This window comes from Nymphaea colorata, chromosome 6 (assembly GCF_008831285.2).
Source record: "Nymphaea colorata isolate Beijing-Zhang1983 chromosome 6, ASM883128v2, whole genome shotgun sequence".
In the NCBI taxonomy this organism is placed as follows: Eukaryota; Viridiplantae; Streptophyta; class Magnoliopsida; order Nymphaeales; family Nymphaeaceae; genus Nymphaea; species Nymphaea colorata.
The window spans coordinates 5,086,458-5,104,928 of NC_045143.1; the positions used below are offsets into that span (position 1 = coordinate 5,086,458).

The 18,471-nt window shown below is 37.9% G+C and overlaps 2 protein-coding genes across 2 annotated transcripts; both read right to left on the reverse strand.

Annotated features, from left to right (window-relative positions):
* Positions 1-117: 117 nt before the first annotated feature.
* LOC116255496 (uncharacterized) lies at positions 118-8,999 on the reverse strand. Its single transcript, XM_031631340.2, has 7 exons — positions 8,782-8,999; positions 7,946-8,500; positions 7,568-7,874; positions 5,558-5,747; positions 3,759-3,962; positions 2,333-2,635; positions 118-2,234 (listed from the first exon to the last, which is right to left on the reverse strand). Exons 2-7 carry the CDS (start codon positions 8,165-8,167, stop codon positions 1,229-1,231), a joined length of 2,232 nt encoding a protein of 743 aa, XP_031487200.1. The 5' UTR covers positions 8,168-8,500; positions 8,782-8,999; the 3' UTR covers positions 118-1,228.
* Positions 9,000-10,601: 1,602 nt separating this feature from the next.
* Positions 10,602-17,442, reverse strand: LOC116256897 (histone deacetylase 2). Its single transcript, XM_031633438.2, has 13 exons — positions 17,035-17,442; positions 16,552-16,607; positions 15,500-15,617; positions 14,983-15,045; positions 14,658-14,726; positions 14,422-14,588; positions 14,230-14,294; positions 14,090-14,136; positions 13,958-14,002; positions 13,637-13,687; positions 11,898-11,984; positions 11,300-11,387; positions 10,602-11,225 (listed from the first exon to the last, which is right to left on the reverse strand). Exons 1-13 carry the CDS (start codon positions 17,155-17,157, stop codon positions 11,131-11,133), a joined length of 1,074 nt encoding a protein of 357 aa, XP_031489298.1. The 5' UTR covers positions 17,158-17,442; the 3' UTR covers positions 10,602-11,130.
* Between the last annotated feature and the right edge of the window lie 1,029 nt (positions 17,443-18,471).

Consider the following 18,471-nt stretch of genomic DNA (forward strand, 5'->3'; position numbering starts at 1 on the left):
TTACTTTTAAATGTAATGGGATTCAGTCTTAAGTTAATTCAAATTTCTCAAAACTCAAATTGGGTGCTCATTTACATATCAAGCTTAGACCCAACTGTTAACCAGATCCTATTCTCATTCCCAAACCTCAGTGGCCACATCCGAACAAGGTTCTGGATTTGTGCTGGCGACAAGAAATCCGAGTTGATATCCGTAAGTTCCAAGATTTGTGAAACTCAAGAAGAAAATGTGGTAGCACGGTTAGTTTGCATTCCTTTGATGATGATGGAATCCACCAGTTTCCTCAAGCATCAAAAGAAATGTGCATTTATACTTTCATTCATCTATTTCTTGTGTAAAAAATCGTCTACATCCCTCACAGATTGGTACGTTTCGCATTTGCTTCGGCACCGAGCCTAGAGGTGCCCATCCCCGTTTCAAGCACAACCCTGAGAAGCCACAATCGTCTGTGACCCCAAACTAGATGAACTGCTGTAGTAGCATGTCTTCTTGTAATCATCTTCTGCAGAAGTGGACTTCAACAAACTCCTAAATGCATGACTAAATGGAGCGGATAACCTCCCTTGTCACTGTCTCCAACTCAACATACAAACGGAGCAGGTTGGCTGTGATCATTTGCCCAAATACAAGTTCAATAACATGTAAAGCAAGTTTGGAGTCTTCGGAACAGAACTTGCTAGAAGCAGTCAACATAAATCATCTTTGACCAACCCAAGCTGCAGCAGTCCCACTCCAAATGATAACAACAATGAACTTATGAAGGCGTACAACACCAATAACCATATACTGATTCAGTCCGAACACATGTGGACAACATAGAACCATCAATCATTTAGCCAGCCTTCTAGGCTTGTACTGAAACTGAGATCAAGGACTACTCCCCCTGCACATAACAAAAGTATATGTAATCCTTCCATGCCAGTAAGTGGACCCTTTGTGCGACGCAATAAAAGGAACTAACACCTGACTTTTTGTTTCCAGACTAGCCAAGCAGGTACGTGCTTGTTTTTCTTTCTCCAGATAATTGCTGAGCTATGTACAACAGTGGTTACACTGAAACCAAAAGGCTAACCAAAACAAGAAGACTTGGCATCAAATGGTCCAAAAAACCACTCGATGCCTGCTTGACATAACCACCCTTCTTCATGTTGTTTCAAAATCCACTGGCATGAATTGGACAAAATTTATGGATTGGAGAGAAGATAAATATGTATTTACTCATCTTATACTATACTTGCTGCATAGAAGATATTTTGCAGTCCAAGATCAGAGCTAGTTCATTGCATTCATCATACCCATCAAACAACTCACTTCCTTGTTGCATCCACCCCAAGAATCGATCTTTGAGGTCAATAAGCATTTCAACTTCATGCAGATCATTGGCCTGCAATATCTTGCTGATACAATTCGTCAAGTATCTGACAGACTTTGCCTTGGCCTGAGAAATATATTTGACTCCATTTTCGTACTCCAATAGTTCAGGAATCATGTCTTCAAGAATGTCAAATAAATCAAACATGAAAACAGTAATTTGAATCCAGTTAACATGCCTCACTTTAATTTTCTCCCAAGAGCATTTTCTTTGAATATGTTCATGGTCTTCTAGCCTCCCCACCACAATTTTGTCACCTGCAATCACTTCCTCTGCAGCAAGGATTTGGCCACTAGAAACGTAATGAAACAGTACCTCACATTCGCTGCAGTCCAAAGTACTTATATTTCCAGTGAAAATGCCTAATAGTATCTTCCTAAGAAATGCATGCAATTCTTCATTGGTACTAGAAAAACCAGAAAATCCAGACCTATTATAACAATTTATACACAGAGTTTGGAATTCCTTGAGCCAAGAATTGATTGACATCATACTCTTTTTATTTGCTGAAGCCATACAAACTTTATCAAAATCCCCAGCTCCTGATTTCCTTTCCAAACTTGGATGTCTGGAACCTGCACAGACATACAACACATCGGTGTTGAATTTGCGATGTTTCATCCATGAAACCGATGCTTCCTTCAATAACAGTACCATCATATTCCGACATGTTGAATTAGTTGGGCTGAGTACCCAACCAAGGTAGATGGCAGCAGAACAACGTAATTCAGAGACATATTGCTCAGATATATTCATCTCTGAATCAAATTCTAGTGGTCCAAGTTTATCTTGACATTGTTCCAATCTGAAAAGTAACATGGCTGCAAAATGGAACCAAATAGGAAAATCCAGTAACATAGACCTGCAAGGAAAATAATGAAAGTAGTGAAATACTGTCATAAATTTCAAGGAAAAAATTGAAAGGCAGCAATAGAGTCATCATTTAAGAGCAGAACTCACCAAGCTGAACTATGATCCATTGCCATTGAATCATCTGCCACAAGGATAGCAGTACCAGAGGAATCAAAGTATGTTGAGGCATTAGCATGTCCAATAAGATGAACTATTTCTTGAAAATGTTTACATGAAACAGGACCAGCTAATAACGCCACCATCCTTTTCTGTTTCCCAGGGAAGAAAGCCCAAGCAAATGGCAACATGAGCCCCAGGTCCATAGGTAAGCCCCAGAATGTCGGCCTTGCAAGCATGTCCAGTAAGGAAGAAACCAATTGGATGCGAAGCAATAAGACTGAATTTAATCCCCTGTTCAAATGCATTAAATCATTAACATCAAAGCTCCAAGCCTCCAACATCGAGTACTTGAAACTCATGCTTTACGTACATATTTGGAAGAATCCTAAAATCTATATGGATGGTGTTGAAAACCTTCACAGCCCTTGGAGAATGCCACCAATTTAATATAATTCTTGCCCTAAATGTTAAAACTTAGTGGTCGAAGAAATGTAATCCACTGATAACAATAGACCATATTCAAACAGATCTCACTTCTAAGCAGTGATCTCTCTGTCACTTTTGGAAAGCATGAAGAACTTGATTGTGTTCCCATGAAGAAACCTCAGCCAGCAGCCAGTGGAATGCACTTGTTCATCCTTGGGACAGTGAGGGCATCCCAAGTTACAGGTTAAAGTTAGTACCTTTCTAGAGGAATGTTTGCCATTGATCTACATTAATGCAGGCCACAGATATTTTGTGTATCATGGCCAAGGTTATAGGGAGGAAGCCAGCTGCATTCAGTAAGAGTACTCACAGGGAACAATATCGGTAAGTTCATGTTTTATTTGCTTCGAGCAAACTCAGATTAAGCAAGTCACACCAACAATATGCCAATCTAGGGCATAAATTAAGTCATGATATTGAGCTTCACTAAGAGAGCACTGAACCAGTGTGTGAAGTTGCAGAATACCGGTCAATTAAGTGTATATGTAAATGTGCTACAGCTAAGAAAATGGCTGCAAGAAAAGATGCTGATGAATGGAAGAAACGAACTTCAAAACTGGGCATTATATATATGGATCTAACTCCAGATTCAGATTCAAAGCTAGACCTACTAGATGCCAGTTGTCATGACAAGACAACCCAAATCCACCTGTGACATCTGGATGCAAGATAGGTATTCCTTTGGATCCCATGTGTCCGCAGGCAGATTTTATGACAATATTGAGGCATGTTAAATGTGGACTATGAGATCTTTACTTTCCAATCCCTTGCATTTGCTTCTCCTTTTCCTTTTTTTGTTTAAAATATTTGGTCTTTTGTGTTATTCTGTGCTTTAATTGCTAGCATGTCACCAGGATCTCCTTGCGTGAGAAACACAAAATGCAAGAAGGAACAAACAAAAACCATGCAAATGAGAGGAATTACGTACGTGAGAAGAAACCAGTTATTCAACAAAGACCTTGTCTCAATGAACATAACAGGACATGAAACCAAGGTCAACACTACAGAACGCCATTCTTCTTTTTCATGTAGTGCTTTCCTCAAAGACAGGAAAGGTCTTTTCACAGCATGCCTCAGGATTGATGAAATTTCTTCTCTCAGAGACAATGGATCCAGATACCAAACTAGTTGCCTGTGGGTCAGGAGAAAACAGAAGTAAGAAAGGACAAGGAAACCAAAAGATACAAAAATAATATACAAGAAACAGCATCTGAAGCTAACTGCATTTGTACATAACTAACTGATAATCTTGAGAACCATTCCATATGGAAAATTACCCAAATAATTAACATGTGAACAAAACAAAACCTGTCTTAAAGAAATTCCAATGCTTAAAAATATTCCACTTCTCCATATGTCACATTCTGTATGCAATCAGGAAAATAAGAGCATTTACAGAAACAGTCACCACTACTCGATCACCATAAAAAAGCATGCACAAGATGACATAACAATGAAAATTTTTTCCACTGACGAAAATAACAACTAGATATGGAAAATTGTAGGCATGAACATGGATAGAGAAAGAAGTTCATGTTTACTTTAGAAAATTGACTAAACAGATGAAATTCTTCCAAGTGGTTATAAGGATTTAGATGGATATGTAGATCATTTAAAATATAATACACTTAAAAATGTGATCAATGTACTCTGTTCAGTCTACAACATGTTAACTGATTTTCTCTTTCTGGCAATTAAATTTTACTTGCAAGCATTAGTTGCAAAACTTAGGACAAGTGTGTGATAATTCAATTCTATTGTGAATGTCTTTGTTAGCAACTTCCCAATAACTTTTTGTTCTTTTCCCTTTTACAAAGCATGAACTCGTAGTTCATTTTTGAGCACCCTCACTTGTGAGATCAAATTTCATTTTTATTTTCAGTATACTCTTTCTTTTACCAAGACAAAGAAAAACTGAGATTAACTTGGTAACTGGGTATTATTTAAAATATTGAACTGAAGAAAAAAATAACTGTCAATCCCTTAGCACCAGACACAAAAACTAGCATTACCAGAAACCAAGATAACCTGTCTATCCTATACAACATAGGTCTTTGCCAAGTGGCTGGCTCTTGCAGTTTATGGGTGAAGATGTCATTTAACCAATTAATGTTGTCAGATTCACAAATCAAGTAAATTCCAGAAATGCTTGAGCTTGGATCTGAAAATTGACTCAGACTTGAACCTATGTGACATGGACTCGCCTGGAAGAGCACCACACCCATGTACAAGGGTGCAGATACAAGGAACAGCCTGGATATGGCAGATTCGCAGAATGATAATTGGTCTTTTTTTGTATATTGTGGTATTTTTTGTTTATTATTGAACAACAAGTATATCTTTTATATACTTAAATCTTGTTGTTGCAGTGTCTCATACCCAAGTTCTTTTGAAATCGCTTGGCTCCCATGTCCACGCATATATTGAGTCCACATCGATACCTGCACCCATGTGACATAGACTCGAACATACAATGAAGGTGGACAACACCTTCGAGAAGGTTCAAGTAACCTATCCAAGTTATCCATGCTAGGCAATTTCAACGGATCCCCATCCTTAATAACTAATGCAAAAACCATGAGAATGAATTTGGATATGGTCAACAAAAAGAACAATATAACAATATAACTCTTAGGACTAAACGTGCCAAGGTCTAGAATGTGATTGGCTATAATTTCCCAACATAGACCATGACGAAGGTATTAAAGTGGCTGGTGAGGACGTAACCTGCATTCCGTGTTGTAGTTTTCCTTTAGACTCCAATTTCTAAGAATTTGTTGCAGGCTTGAAACTGAAACAGTTCCTTCGTTCTTTAACCTTTCATAGATGAAGGTTGATGATGGAAATTGAATCTTATAACATGAAACTGATGTTGCCACTTTTAAAATAGCATGAAACAACAAATGTGAAAAATCTCCTGCAAGTTTTCATGACAAGACTGCAACAGATTAGAAAGTATCAGAAAAACATAGTGTGACATTATGAAGTAGAAAAGTCCAAGAGAAAAATATGCCACATAAGAGTTTGAGAGTATCATGTTACAACTAGTATCAGAAGGATTTGGCGTAGAATTGAGAAACAAATATCCAAGAGAAAAATATGAGATCATTCAAGAGCATATGCAAGATCCTGTCCATTCAATTAAGAGAACAAGAAAAATAAAACTAAATACAACATTAAGAATCTAATATTAGAGCTCAAAGCTCATATTAATGGTTAAGAGCAGCCTGTCATCCCCAACTGTCTACACCTGTAGTTTCCACAGACTCTAGATCACCTTTCCATGTGCCAACCTTGCTGTCTCACCTAGTTAACCAATTTAGCATAACAAATCATAGTACCATGCCTCAACCAGATTTGAAATGCTAAAGCAACAGGCCATCAGCTTTCAATCTCTTGCAATATGTCAATCTCATTACAAAGCATGGAGGCTCCAATGCAAGAGAGCGTAGAACTCATGAATACTCATCAGAACCCATCTAGAAACTTCATGTCTCAGGCCATACCCACTAGCCAGCAAAAGACAGCCCTCCAAGATGCAAGTTCAAAGCACTCGCAAAACAGAATGAGCTCCAAATCATTCAAAGCAAAGTAAAGCCGAACAAGCAAGCATCGACCATTCCTGCTTGTGAGAAAGAAGATAATAGCTTTTTGAGTTTCCATCAGCTGATGAAACGAGACACCCATCTGACACAGAGCAGGGCTCTCTAAACTCGATGACATAACTTCCCACTCAACCACTCTTACCATCTGGCCTTAACTCCACTTACAGATTTCAGGCTCTAGAAAAGGTGAGGGCCTTCTCTTACCTCAAGTACTATGAGGCTCGATTGAGGACACCTTATGGACTCGCACTTGCATGTCAAATTTAAAAGAATTTCAATCTTCTTTAAGCAACCAAATTTGACCAATCAGAATAGGATCAGTTTCACAGAGATTGAATTTGTTGTACTAAGGCATTTATTTCTCCATTATGACCTTTAAGTAAACCCATCTAATTTAACACTAACCATTATCATCATCACAGACTGTTATTTTAATCAAAGAGCTACCAAACTAATATATAAATTATAAAGCTAGCAGCCAACTGCATTTTGCTGATATTATCCAAGTCTAGCTTCTTGGTAAAAGTAAAACTAATCAGCTAACTATCCTATTAATCACCAGGCTATGATTAATGCACTATGTCAAACATGTGCAAAGATGCAGGTGTATTATATATATATATATATATATATATATATATATATATATATATATATATATATATATATATATATATATATATATATATATATATATATATATATATATATATATAATACACCTGCATCTTTGCACATGTTTGACATAGTGCATTATCCACAAACAACAAAATTAACAATTAACAAGTATATTTTCAGCAAAACTTTGAGTTTGTTGCGTAGCCTGGTGATTAATAGTGCATTAATCTCCAGGTCTAATTTTGAGTTGTACTAAGGCATTTATTTCAAAATGTAGCATAGGTTCTCTTTCATGCTTCCAAAAAATATTTTCAGTTTTTCTAATGTTCTACTGGTAGTGAAACTATGAAATGCTAAAAATGCTACATCTTGCCAACAAGTTGCTCTATGAGGATTTGTTTCGTAGAAGGCATAGGCCATTAACACTTTGAAACTCAACACAAGGCATCTGCCAGCTAACCGGGAACTCAAAATTAGAGGAGCAGAAAAATGTATAAACAGCTGGAAAACTTACCATGATGATCAAGACTAAGAAGAATTTCCAGGCACGCTTCAACCATTCTAATAAAATCATCAGCCGATATGGATAACCCGATCTGTAAAATCTCTTCTTTAGGCAAGCATGACTTTTCGTAAGAACATCGTACTCCAGCACTCGGTTTGGATATACCCACATTATTCTGCAAATCCTGAAGTTCAATAGTGGGTTCCCTACTGTTCAAGCTATAATGTGGCCGTAGAGATAAAGACTTGCAGGAAATTGATGATCTCAGAACGGCAACAAGGGTGTCCACCAAGAATTTACTTGTTGAGGAGTACACCTGGAGCATCTATATAATCAACAACACTGAGCAGCTGAAAAACAAGTGCATGAGGAATGAGAAACACTTACATCAGATGCTTGGTAGCACAAAATAGAAAGTGCAGCATCCAACAGTTCAGATCTTCCAGTGAAATTCAAAGACCTGTTTAACGAGGAAGTACACTGAAGAGAAAATTCATCGGTTGTTGAGGCATCTAAACTTCCAGACCTGTAACTTTCGTAGCTTTCCCTTTCTTTAAGTTGAGAAGCTAAAAGTTTGAGAAGGCTTGTTATTTCTGAAACAATGCTCATATAGGACCCCTGGGAACATGGATTGATAGGAAATGGTTCATCACCAGACGAAAGCTCGCCAAGTTTTCAACATAACGCATCAAACTAGATATGCGGAGGCCCAAGCCGCAGACACACTGATGGATTGAAACATTGATCGATACGCCATTTATTACAAGCAGGAATGGTCCAAAGCACATGTGGAGATCCAATTAGAGGCTAAGACATAACCGTTTCTCTTAGTTCCTTCACCATTATGTCGTACCAAAGGAATCTACCACTGTTTGTCGAATCCTTTTGTTCAAGCAACCAAGTAGACTCTGTAACAATTATCTTCGGCATTATTCTTTTCCACTGTTATACATCATACAAACAACGGAACAGGATAAGCATTAAAGAGTTTATGGAAAGCAACCAAACAAAAAATAAGACCAGCTTTTCTCTGAAAGCGAAGTAGAAAAATCATGGGTACAACCACCCAATGCAGAAAACTTGATATGGATAGGCGTCAATGTCCAGATTGCCATGGACGCATAATCTCAAATGCTCGCATATGAGACTGACCCAATATGTAAGAGGCAAAGAAACACAGAACAAGACTGTTACCAGAGAGGCGATTCTGGACAACCACTCACCTGCCAACCTTCTCAACGAAACAAAGAAACCATTTCATATTATCGGCCTTTCCACGACTAGTATCGAACAAAGGGAGTTCCTGCAATCCTGCCCGCCATGAACCACATCATCCGCCCTCATCCCCGTGTTCGAAGGTTCAAGAAAGGAAGTTCCCGCCTTGGTGCGACAACGCAAAGCGAGTCTGGACTCTGGCTTCCTTCCTCCTCGAGACCTACCTTTATGCCGCATCACTCTGACTCGACGCGAGTGGGTGCACAACCTGTCGCTCGAGCCAAGAATTAAACTCTTCTAATTGTACGAGCGAAGCTAGATGACCGCGGATTATTTGGGCTCCAGCGTGCTTGTTTAAAACATATAAGGACAATATCGTTGATGTACTAATTGTCCCATTTGCTGTGCTAAACAGAGTTATTCATTTCAAATCGCCCGTTGATTTCAAAACAAAAGAATATTCCAATTTGTGGCTATGTAGAGTTTAACTGAGTCGAGCTTAAACTTGAGCCGAGCCTAGCCTAGCCTACCCGAGCTCAAGCAAATTAAGTTGATTCAATTTCAAATTGTGGAACTTGAACTTGACTTGAGTTGGAGTCAAGCTAGAGCCAAGTCTTTGGAAGACTTGATCAAGCACGAACTCAGTTTGCTTCCCTCGTTTGGATGGGGTTCAATATGGTTCTCCAAAAAAGCATGACTTCGAAGAAATGGTGTATCCTGACGTATTCCTTTCTCTCATGAGCCCTCAAGGATTTGACTGATAAAAACCGTTCGAGACCTGACAAATCCTTCATGTACCAAATCTTGATCTCCCTTAACCAAACCTAGATTATGATTCAGTCTCCAAGTTAAAGTTTTGAAATAAAATCTGAATTGGATGGGCATAGGGTCTAATTTACAAGTGAATCAGATTTTGTTAGTTTTAGGACTCAGGTTCAGCTTCGGTCAGTTAAGTGCTCACCGAATACGAATGAGCTACCATTTGGCTTCTGTTTGTTTGCTGGAAATCGGTTGCTTCCATTGCATGGATGGAATCACTTCAGAGATCCCCCTGAGGACGATCACAACATCTTATCTAACTGGCTGAATTTTTTTTTCTTCTGTTTCCGAGAAGGAGTTCAAACTGCTGAAATATATTGAGTTGGGAGAAAAAAAATGGAAATCAGCTGGACATATAAAATTTCATGAAGATTTTAACATTAAATACTGATAAAAAATATATTATGGAATCATGAAATCTAATATATGGATTGAATTTCGGCACTTTTTTAAACTCATAGTTTTGGATTCTTCGAATTCACCCATGAAGTCAAAACTTAAAGAATGGCTAGAACTAAGCAACAACCAACTGAACATCCATGAATGGCAGTTGATTCCTCACTAAGGTTTTTACTAACATTGACCAAGGTTGGATAATTTATAAATCAATATTCTTATAATTCAAAAAAACTCCAAAACTGAATAGAAGGTTTATGAATATGTGAAACTGACTGCACATCATAAGTTTGAAATACACAAGCCAAGTCTATAGCATTGGGTGCAATAACATTGAAGCTAGGTTATACCCCTTCTTTGTTAAAGTTACCTCAAGAATTTATCGATGAGGAACTCAAACCTCTAAATTTGTTCTTAAGGCCGCCTTCATAAGTTAAAGAAAAACTATGCCAGTACAAGTGGTGGGCAGATGGTACGAAGGGAATGTGAAGGATGTCAAGTTGAAGACCTTCTACCAAGTTTCAAGTCAACTATTTCGTTTAGCGATGCCCAAAAACTTGCTGGTGATGTCCAAAAACTTGCTGTTGAAGGCCCACCCTCAATTTAAAAGAAAAAAGAAAAAAACTTGAGAGAGGTTATATTACCACAACCAGCAAGTATACATGCACCAGGCAGAGTATCTGACTGAACCACATAGAACAGTACGCAGATGACATTGCACTTCACCTGGCCAATCCAAGGGCATGAGCAAATTACAATTTACATGCCAAACGCATATACAAGAGATACAGAATGCACCGTGCAGCAACAGAATCTCTTATCCCTGTAGAACTCAACCAAATCAAAACATATTAGACTGTAATTTCTTTCGCAATACTTCATGATAAGGCATAGTCTAGGATTGGAATTCTTCAAATTGCCAGACTACTCACTGGAGAAACAAATTGCAGGCATACTAAAGATATACACAAAGAGGACGTAGAACATAGCACAGCTAGAGAGTTTCTCGTCTCTGTAGAGATCCCTAAGAGAATGTACATTAGACCATAACTTAATTTAACACTTAAGGATAAATCATAATCCGGAATATTGTGAAGTGCTTTCCCTGTAGCTTCAGTGGTAAACTCTGGAGCTTATAAGTTCTAAAGATTTGACATGTCCAAGTCAATCAAACGTTTCATGCTTAGATTTTTTATTGAATCTGCAATCACCCGAGCGCTTGACTTCATATAACCACCTACAACAAAAAACAGTTTTAGATGTTTTTCAGTCTACAGGACCATATAAACTTGAGGAGAAAATCTAGATAACCTGAAGTAAGCATAAGAAGAGGTATGTTTCTCTGTCTTGCAAATTGAAACACCTTCTCATCTCTGGCAATAACCCCTTGAGGAGAGACCTGCACATGGAAATCATGAAAGATTCAGCCAATTGGTATGAATCTACGTACTTACCTGCTATAAATGTTAAACGAAAGGCAACTTCGTTATAAGGTTCACAAGACAAAGTGTCTCACAAGCATGCACAAATGCAGCAGTTCGCTCCACGTAATGTGTAAGGAATTTGGTTGAGTATATCATCCTAGGTGGCTGTTTTTTCAGAACAGAGGAAGAAAAAAATGAGCTACTCTCCATCTGTCATTGAGTACGAAAATGGGGTCATATTTTACAATTCTCTGTTCCGATTAGTATGCTTCTTTATATGACTTTCCAGATCTGTTGATACCACCTATGTTCCACACAACAGGAGATACCAATAACACTAAGGTTTGCATAATCTTGAATACTGTTTAAGAATGATATAGAAGCTAGGAACTCCAATTGGAACAGGAGTAGTAGAAATTATAAGAAACAGGGCACAAATACATATCACCGTACAACATAGTGAAAAACTATAAAAATGGAAATACCTTCAATCTACCCAAAGGATCCCCATCGAGGATATCTGTTCCAGCATTATAAACAACCAATTCAGGATCAAATGCTCTTTTGGCGACCTACAAAAGTTTATCAACTTTTAGAAACACGCAAACACACATGAATACAAGTATAAAAGTACAGGAGTTCAGTTTCAAAATATAAATAATGCAATGGCCGATATTGTGTCTCTATAAAAGCAGAGACTTGAGTTTCAAAATGTAAATTATGTAATGGTTGTTTGTGTATTATGTACATAAAGGCTCACCATTGTTCATTTCAAAAGCAGAAAGTTTTACTGAAGCGGGTAAAATATATCGATTCCTCATCCTACTGTGTGTTGCTTAAGTCACTTCAAGTCTTGACCTCTAGTGTTTGCAAGTGATGGTCAGTCAGTCGGCAGTGGTTGCCTTCACATGGGAAGCTGCTTGCTGGATGGCCGGTGAGGACAAGGGACATTGATAGATGCTTAGAGAGCAGTGTGTATCCAAAGGAGATCTGACATCTTCACTGTGGTGTTTTCCTAAAGAAATCACTATTCACCAACATGAATGATGACATCCTGGAGGGTATGGATCATGCCATCTCAACCACGACTGAAAAGACATGTATAGAAAGTAGAATCTTGTGTTACATATTGTTAACAAAAATTCCTTGAATGAAATGGAAATCAGTGGAAGAAGTCAAAAACCAACATTGCCCACAACTCCAAATCATGGAAAGCTCAATTCTGGTGAGAGGCAGATCTTCAATCCCATTGATACGATAATCTAATTTCTAGTCATTGAAGTCCTACTCATGATTGGAAATCTTTGCTGAGTTGTTCCCTCAAGAGTCCTGATTTCCTTCCATGAGAATCCTGGGTTGCATGTTAGTAATTCCCTCAGGAATCATGATTTCCTAAGGGACTTCAATATCAATGGTAAGAAAATTTCACTTCATTTCCTCCTTTGTTTTCTGTAACTCTGTTCTTACTGGATTCCAGTGTACAGAAAACTTGCTGGGTTAATCTAGTAGCTGGTGCTGGTGCATGCTTTAAGCACATGCAGTTGGAGAGGAATAACAGTCAACTTCACAATACCACTATAACTAGTTCACACTTGCATGTCAAAGCTTAAAGAAAACTATCCTTTGTGTGCTACTCAACTTGCAAAGACCGGGATTTGACATGGATAGACCATTAAAGAGTTACCATTTTCAACATCGAAAACCTACCTTCACACACATCCATATGCCTATTTCTATACAGAATATTCATGGTAAATGGTGACATCACATCATTGTGCTCTCCATCTGCCACAAAAGTTTCCCTTTCAAGAAAAGGAAGCACAAGCAAACCCTATCTTTGCATCAATCAGCGGTCCCAGTAATCCATTCATTTAATAATATGAACTTTAAAGGGTCATTCTAACCAGCAAAATAAATCTTGGATCAGCTAGATTATTTCCATAATGCATCAAGCATGGAACAAATTATGAACATTCACAGTTCAGTACACAATAAATAACTCAAATTACTCGTCTATGATTTGGTCCATCATCATAATTCATTGTGGTTCAAGATGCACTAACAACAAAACTGACAAAAGGTAATTTGCAACATGCCACCTGTACATCACCAAGAAGACAGAAGCAAACAACAACAAAGATGGAAATATGCCATGGGGAAAAGTAAAGCATGCTCAATTGATTGCCTGAGAGAAACAACAAATGGAGGAAAAGAATCAGACTACCTGAAGTGCATCCTCCAAATACTTCAAATAAACCTCCGTGGAAGTTCCACTCTGAATATTTTGGATCCAGTGTCACATTAGTAAAACACACAAAGTACTGGTATCAGAGTTAAAGTACACACTATATATATATATATATATATATATATATATATATATATATATGACATCCTCTAGCATACAGATCCACATTTTTCTCTTGATCTACTTTCTCTTGTTTATGCCAATATCCTAGAGTTTCTCACAGCTAAAACTCCATAAGGCCCTGAAAACATATGTCCTTGACTTTAATATGTTATCTATCAAGGAAGCAGGACTTACCACCAATTCAACCTTCTGGGTTATATGTGCCCTTGCCTCAAAATCCTGAAGCATACAACCAAAAACATTTAGTCGAATGATGCTAAAGCTTAAGACATATCTACGAAAATTTCTTAGTACAAGTTAGCTTACTTGAGGGTATATGCTTCTATTGTACATATCAAGGATATAAACCCTTCCTATTTAAAAAGAAAAAGAAATGATTATCCCAGGCTAATAATAAGATAATTTGTTAATGCTAGAGAGAAACATCATAAAGAACAAGAAATTACCATCATTAGCAAAGTCTATCTCATGACCATTCCCTTGATGAGCATCAAGGTCTATAATCATCACCCTTGATAAGAAGTAAGAACAGACAATTCCAAAGTTGAAATAATGACATTAATATTGCAAAACAATTGGCAAAATACACAGTGTGAAACATATTCCACATCAATATACAACTGCAGAAATAAAGGTACCTTCTAACATTAAGACATTCAAATGCATAATGTATGCATAGTGAAATGTCTGCATATGCACAAAATCCACCTCCTTTTCTTGAGGAACAGTGGTGAAATCCACCACCAACGTTGATGGACCATCCTCGTTCTTTTGCAAGCTTCCCTCCCAAGACAGACCCTCCTACCTGTGTTGACTCAGGTTTAATACTTCCACCTAGTCAAGTGAACAAAGCACAGATGTGAAAGTGTTTAACCTGCTTGCGGAATGGGAAAAGAACCTTTTTCTGAATAAGACAGTTTGGAAGAAGAGCAACAGGTGGAACCTGATACATCAAATAAAAAAATTAATTCACATCAGTCAATGCGATGTCCCCTAAAAAGATGTCATCAGACAACAAAAATACAAAAACCCCATAATTCAATAAACTTAACAAACGATTTAGCTAGCATTGAAAGAACTAATGATCTATAGTAGAATTTGAATGATCAGCCATAGAGAAGAAACCTCACATGCTTAAGGGCTAAAAGGAGATACTGGTCTGAAATGTCACATGTGTATCCAAAGGGAAGTAAGATTACCTCAATTATAATGGCCACAGTCAAACTGCTCTTGAGGCTTGCAAGGTATTCTTCTGTGTGCACCTAATCAAGTTGTTACATCATAAATTATAAAGGTATGTACAACTAAAAAATGTCGCTGCAATTACAAGCTGTGGTCACTTTTCATGTCATCCAATTCAAACCAAAATGGATCAGATACATTAACCTCATACATAAATGCTTCAAGCTAGGAATGACACAATGGTTTCCTGACAACAAGAAATACATTATTCAACTCTCACTATCCAGTCTCGCTTGAGTTCGATTTTGGCCCTTTTCATCAGTCGCAATGTTTGGTGGCCCAAATTGTCTAAGCCTGACTTGTTAGCAATAGCGAAATAAGTAACTAGTTGTTTAAATTTTGATATTCATGAAAGCTCCGCAGGCAGCATTTCTCAAGGTTGTGAAGATGAAGCATGTAAGCAAGAGAATGTTGAACAACTATACCTTCTTCAGGCCCAGCTCAGAAAAGTATGGAATACCAAGTAAATCTTACCACCAGAAGATCATCTTTTGAAGCCTCTACTGGCTCCACTATTTGATTTTTGTTCAGTATTCCTTCTGAAATAAGGAATTCACATATGCGACCCCACTTTGAAGAATCGAACGGGTGCCTTGATAAAATAAAAAATAAAATGAGTTAATATAAAAAAACATGAGAAATTTCAAACAATCAGTCTCAGTTCAATACCAGAAGTTCAGGCAAAAGGATACAACTAACAGAAGATCCTAACAAAAACATATAATAGAAAATAGGAACTTTCTTCCACCAACAAGTGCTACAGAGGTCCCTTGAATGATGGAAGTTGCTAGAAACAACAGAAATAAGATTCCAGAAAAGGTTGGTCATGGAAGAATTCTTTTAAGTCTAAGCTACACAAACTACAGTACGGACTACACTATGGATTTGTGAAATTAGCCACAAAAGTGAGTCTGCCAAAAGCAAACAGTGTTTGAATTGGCGATTATAACCTGAAGGTAGCATGTTATGCCACATGGGTGCATGTGCAGAAACAAACAAGGAGCAATTTCAAAAAGCTGAGGCATAGGGACACTGAGCAGGAGTACATTGGCTACTCTGTACCACCAAATGTTTCGCTCTAGTGTTATGACACATGTATTACATTCATATAACATATTAAAAATTCTTGTGTATTTTCGCATTTTTTACAGTAAGCATCTATTACAAAGTAATGAACACAAAAACTTGCAAATTCAATTATTCAATGTAATGGCTATAGCAGACCACTAATTCTGGAAAATTCTTATGGACCTTTCCCAGAAATAATTAACAAGAAAGAAACGAATATGTACTCAATAACACTAATTTACGAAAACTTCATATGTACAAGCACGCCAAAGCACAAGACCTTAGACACGAAGTCAGGCATGCAGTGCTAAAACTGAAAGAGTTTCCGTCTAATGCAACTGTAAATCGCTTGCATGGAGAAGATAAATTGACTTACATCACCCAGAGTAGTAATCATCAAAGATTATAGAAAGCAGTACAGGTGAAGAAAAAGAAAACAGAGTAAAGCTGCAGCTCACAGTTTCTCGATGCCTAGGAAGGATATATCATAGGACTTCGAATAGATGAGGGGAACCTACATTCAAAATGTGCAGCAAAATTAGTACCAAGTTGTGTGATATAAGACACTGAAGCAAACATTTGCTCAAAAACACTTAGAGCAAGGAAACAAAAAACAAGTCGACCACAAATTTCAACACCCCAAAAAAATGTTACGCACGCAAAAAAAAATCCACAACACTGAAATTGAAGCCTACCCACATGGCGGATTGTCCATATATCTAACACCCGAGCCACTGAAGACTAACATAACATCTACACCAGGTTCACAATTCAAACGTTACATCCGTAAGTTTCTTAAGAGGCTATTTTAGAAAATTTTTCAAAACAAGAATTTTCTAAATAGCCTCTTAAGAAACTTACGGGTGCAACACCAAATGACCTCCAAACTCGATTTGGAATTCTAAAAGCCAACTGGAGACGTTTCCTGCACTAACGCCTACCTTGGCAGACGGGATATCAAAGTACAGTTTAGATGATCGGATGCGCTTGCTGCGAACAGCAACATCTGAGTCGGCGGGAGACCAAGGGGAGGGGGAAGACGAGGTAGTGGGAGACTTAGCCATCCCACTCACCACAACGTGGGTGGAAGAAGCAGCAAAGAAGATGGTCCTTGAGAAGAACGGATATACGAGCGGGCTCTTCACCGTGTTTACCGGGCTCCGTTGCAAAAGTTACACTCTCGTTCATCTTTCATCTATATCCGAGCGAGCTATTCACCGTGTTTACCGGGATCGGTTGATCCAAGTTACACTCTCTTTCATCTTTCATGACTGGCCTGCATCGAGTCACAGGTAGTTTAAATCTCGACTGGCCAAGTGCGTGCACTGCACGCGCCCCGCTGGTTCCCTTCCCCGGGCCACGCCCTGTTCTCTTCCCCTCTGTTTTTTTGCAAAAACTCTGTTTTTTTGCAAAAACAGCCCCTGCTTTGCCTACCATATTACAAAAGAAGACTCGGGAGATCTTCGATTAATGTGCCGAAAAAAAAAGGCGTTTCATAACAAGGGTGGGCAACTGGGCATTGAGCAATGAGCAATGAGCATGGTTGGGTATTTGGCCTACGATGGGTCGAGTTTGAGCTTATTATTGGACATCTGAAGCAGCTTAGTAGAAGAAATTTGTTGGGCCATGTTGGTATATATATATATATATATATAAAAGCAGTTAGTTTCCTTAAAAATTTTTGGTGTGTAACCTAAAAAACTCTTGGTACTTCATCGAGTAGCTTTCTTGAGAACTCTTCATGTTTCATCAGATGTTTATAAGTTATTATGAAAGAAAATATTAAGAATTTTAAATAAGAGTAGGCATCAAATCGGGTATCCGACAAACATGAAGATCATGATTAGTCTCAACTCAATCTTCTAACTAATCAGCCCAAGCTTGAGCTACCAACAAATTCTTCGAGCATGCCCAATGCTCAGCCCTATTCACGAATAGTGTTATCTTGATAAATGTTATCTTGTTACATCAGCTATGTACATACTACGTAATGTAGAAGTATGAGGGATAATGTATATCTTTTTTCCCTTTTAAAAGATAATTTTTTTAAAACATCTTACCAAATAATAAGAAAAAAAAAGCACTCAGGCATTTGGCATAAAGTGGGGGCACATGTGCATGCCCTTATGTGTGAGGCACTGAAAGATGGAGTCTCATTGTATTTTCCTTAACCAGACTCGTCATGGTCGGGGCTTGGCCGGGGTCTAAGTGGTTAACCCCTGCATACAATGCTTCTAACTTGGACTGAAATTTACTCGTCCACTATGTTAAAATGAAAACGAATAACATGGCCTGATAATTTTTTTTGTCTATTGTTTTTCATCGATCTCCTTAATTATAATCAATGCTAACCTGTATTTAAGATACTTCAATTATTG

Bases quoted from the DNA above. Each gene is read 5' to 3' on its own strand.
- LOC116255496 (XM_031631340.2), bottom strand. From the start codon at position 8,167: ATGAGCATTGTTTCAGAAATAACAAGCCTTCTCAAACTTTTAGCTTCT. The intron at 3,963-5,557 runs GTTACGTCCTCA...CCTGACCCACAG, and splicing joins AACTACAACACGGAATGCAG to GCAACTAGTTTGGTATCTGG. The intron at 2,636-3,758 runs GTACGTAATTCC...GCATTTGAACAG, and splicing joins AATAACTGGTTTCTTCTCAC to GGGATTAAATTCAGTCTTAT.
- LOC116256897 (XM_031633438.2), bottom strand. From the start codon at position 17,157: ATGGCTAAGTCTCCCACTACCTCGTCTTCCCCCTCCCCTTGGTCTCCC. The intron at 14,727-14,982 runs GTAATCTTACTT...TTGATGTATCAG, and splicing joins CTGTGGCCATTATAATTGAG to GTTCCACCTGTTGCTCTTCT. The intron at 14,589-14,657 runs GTTAAACACTTT...GAGTCAACACAG, and splicing joins TTTTCCCATTCCGCAAGCAG to GTAGGAGGGTCTGTCTTGGG.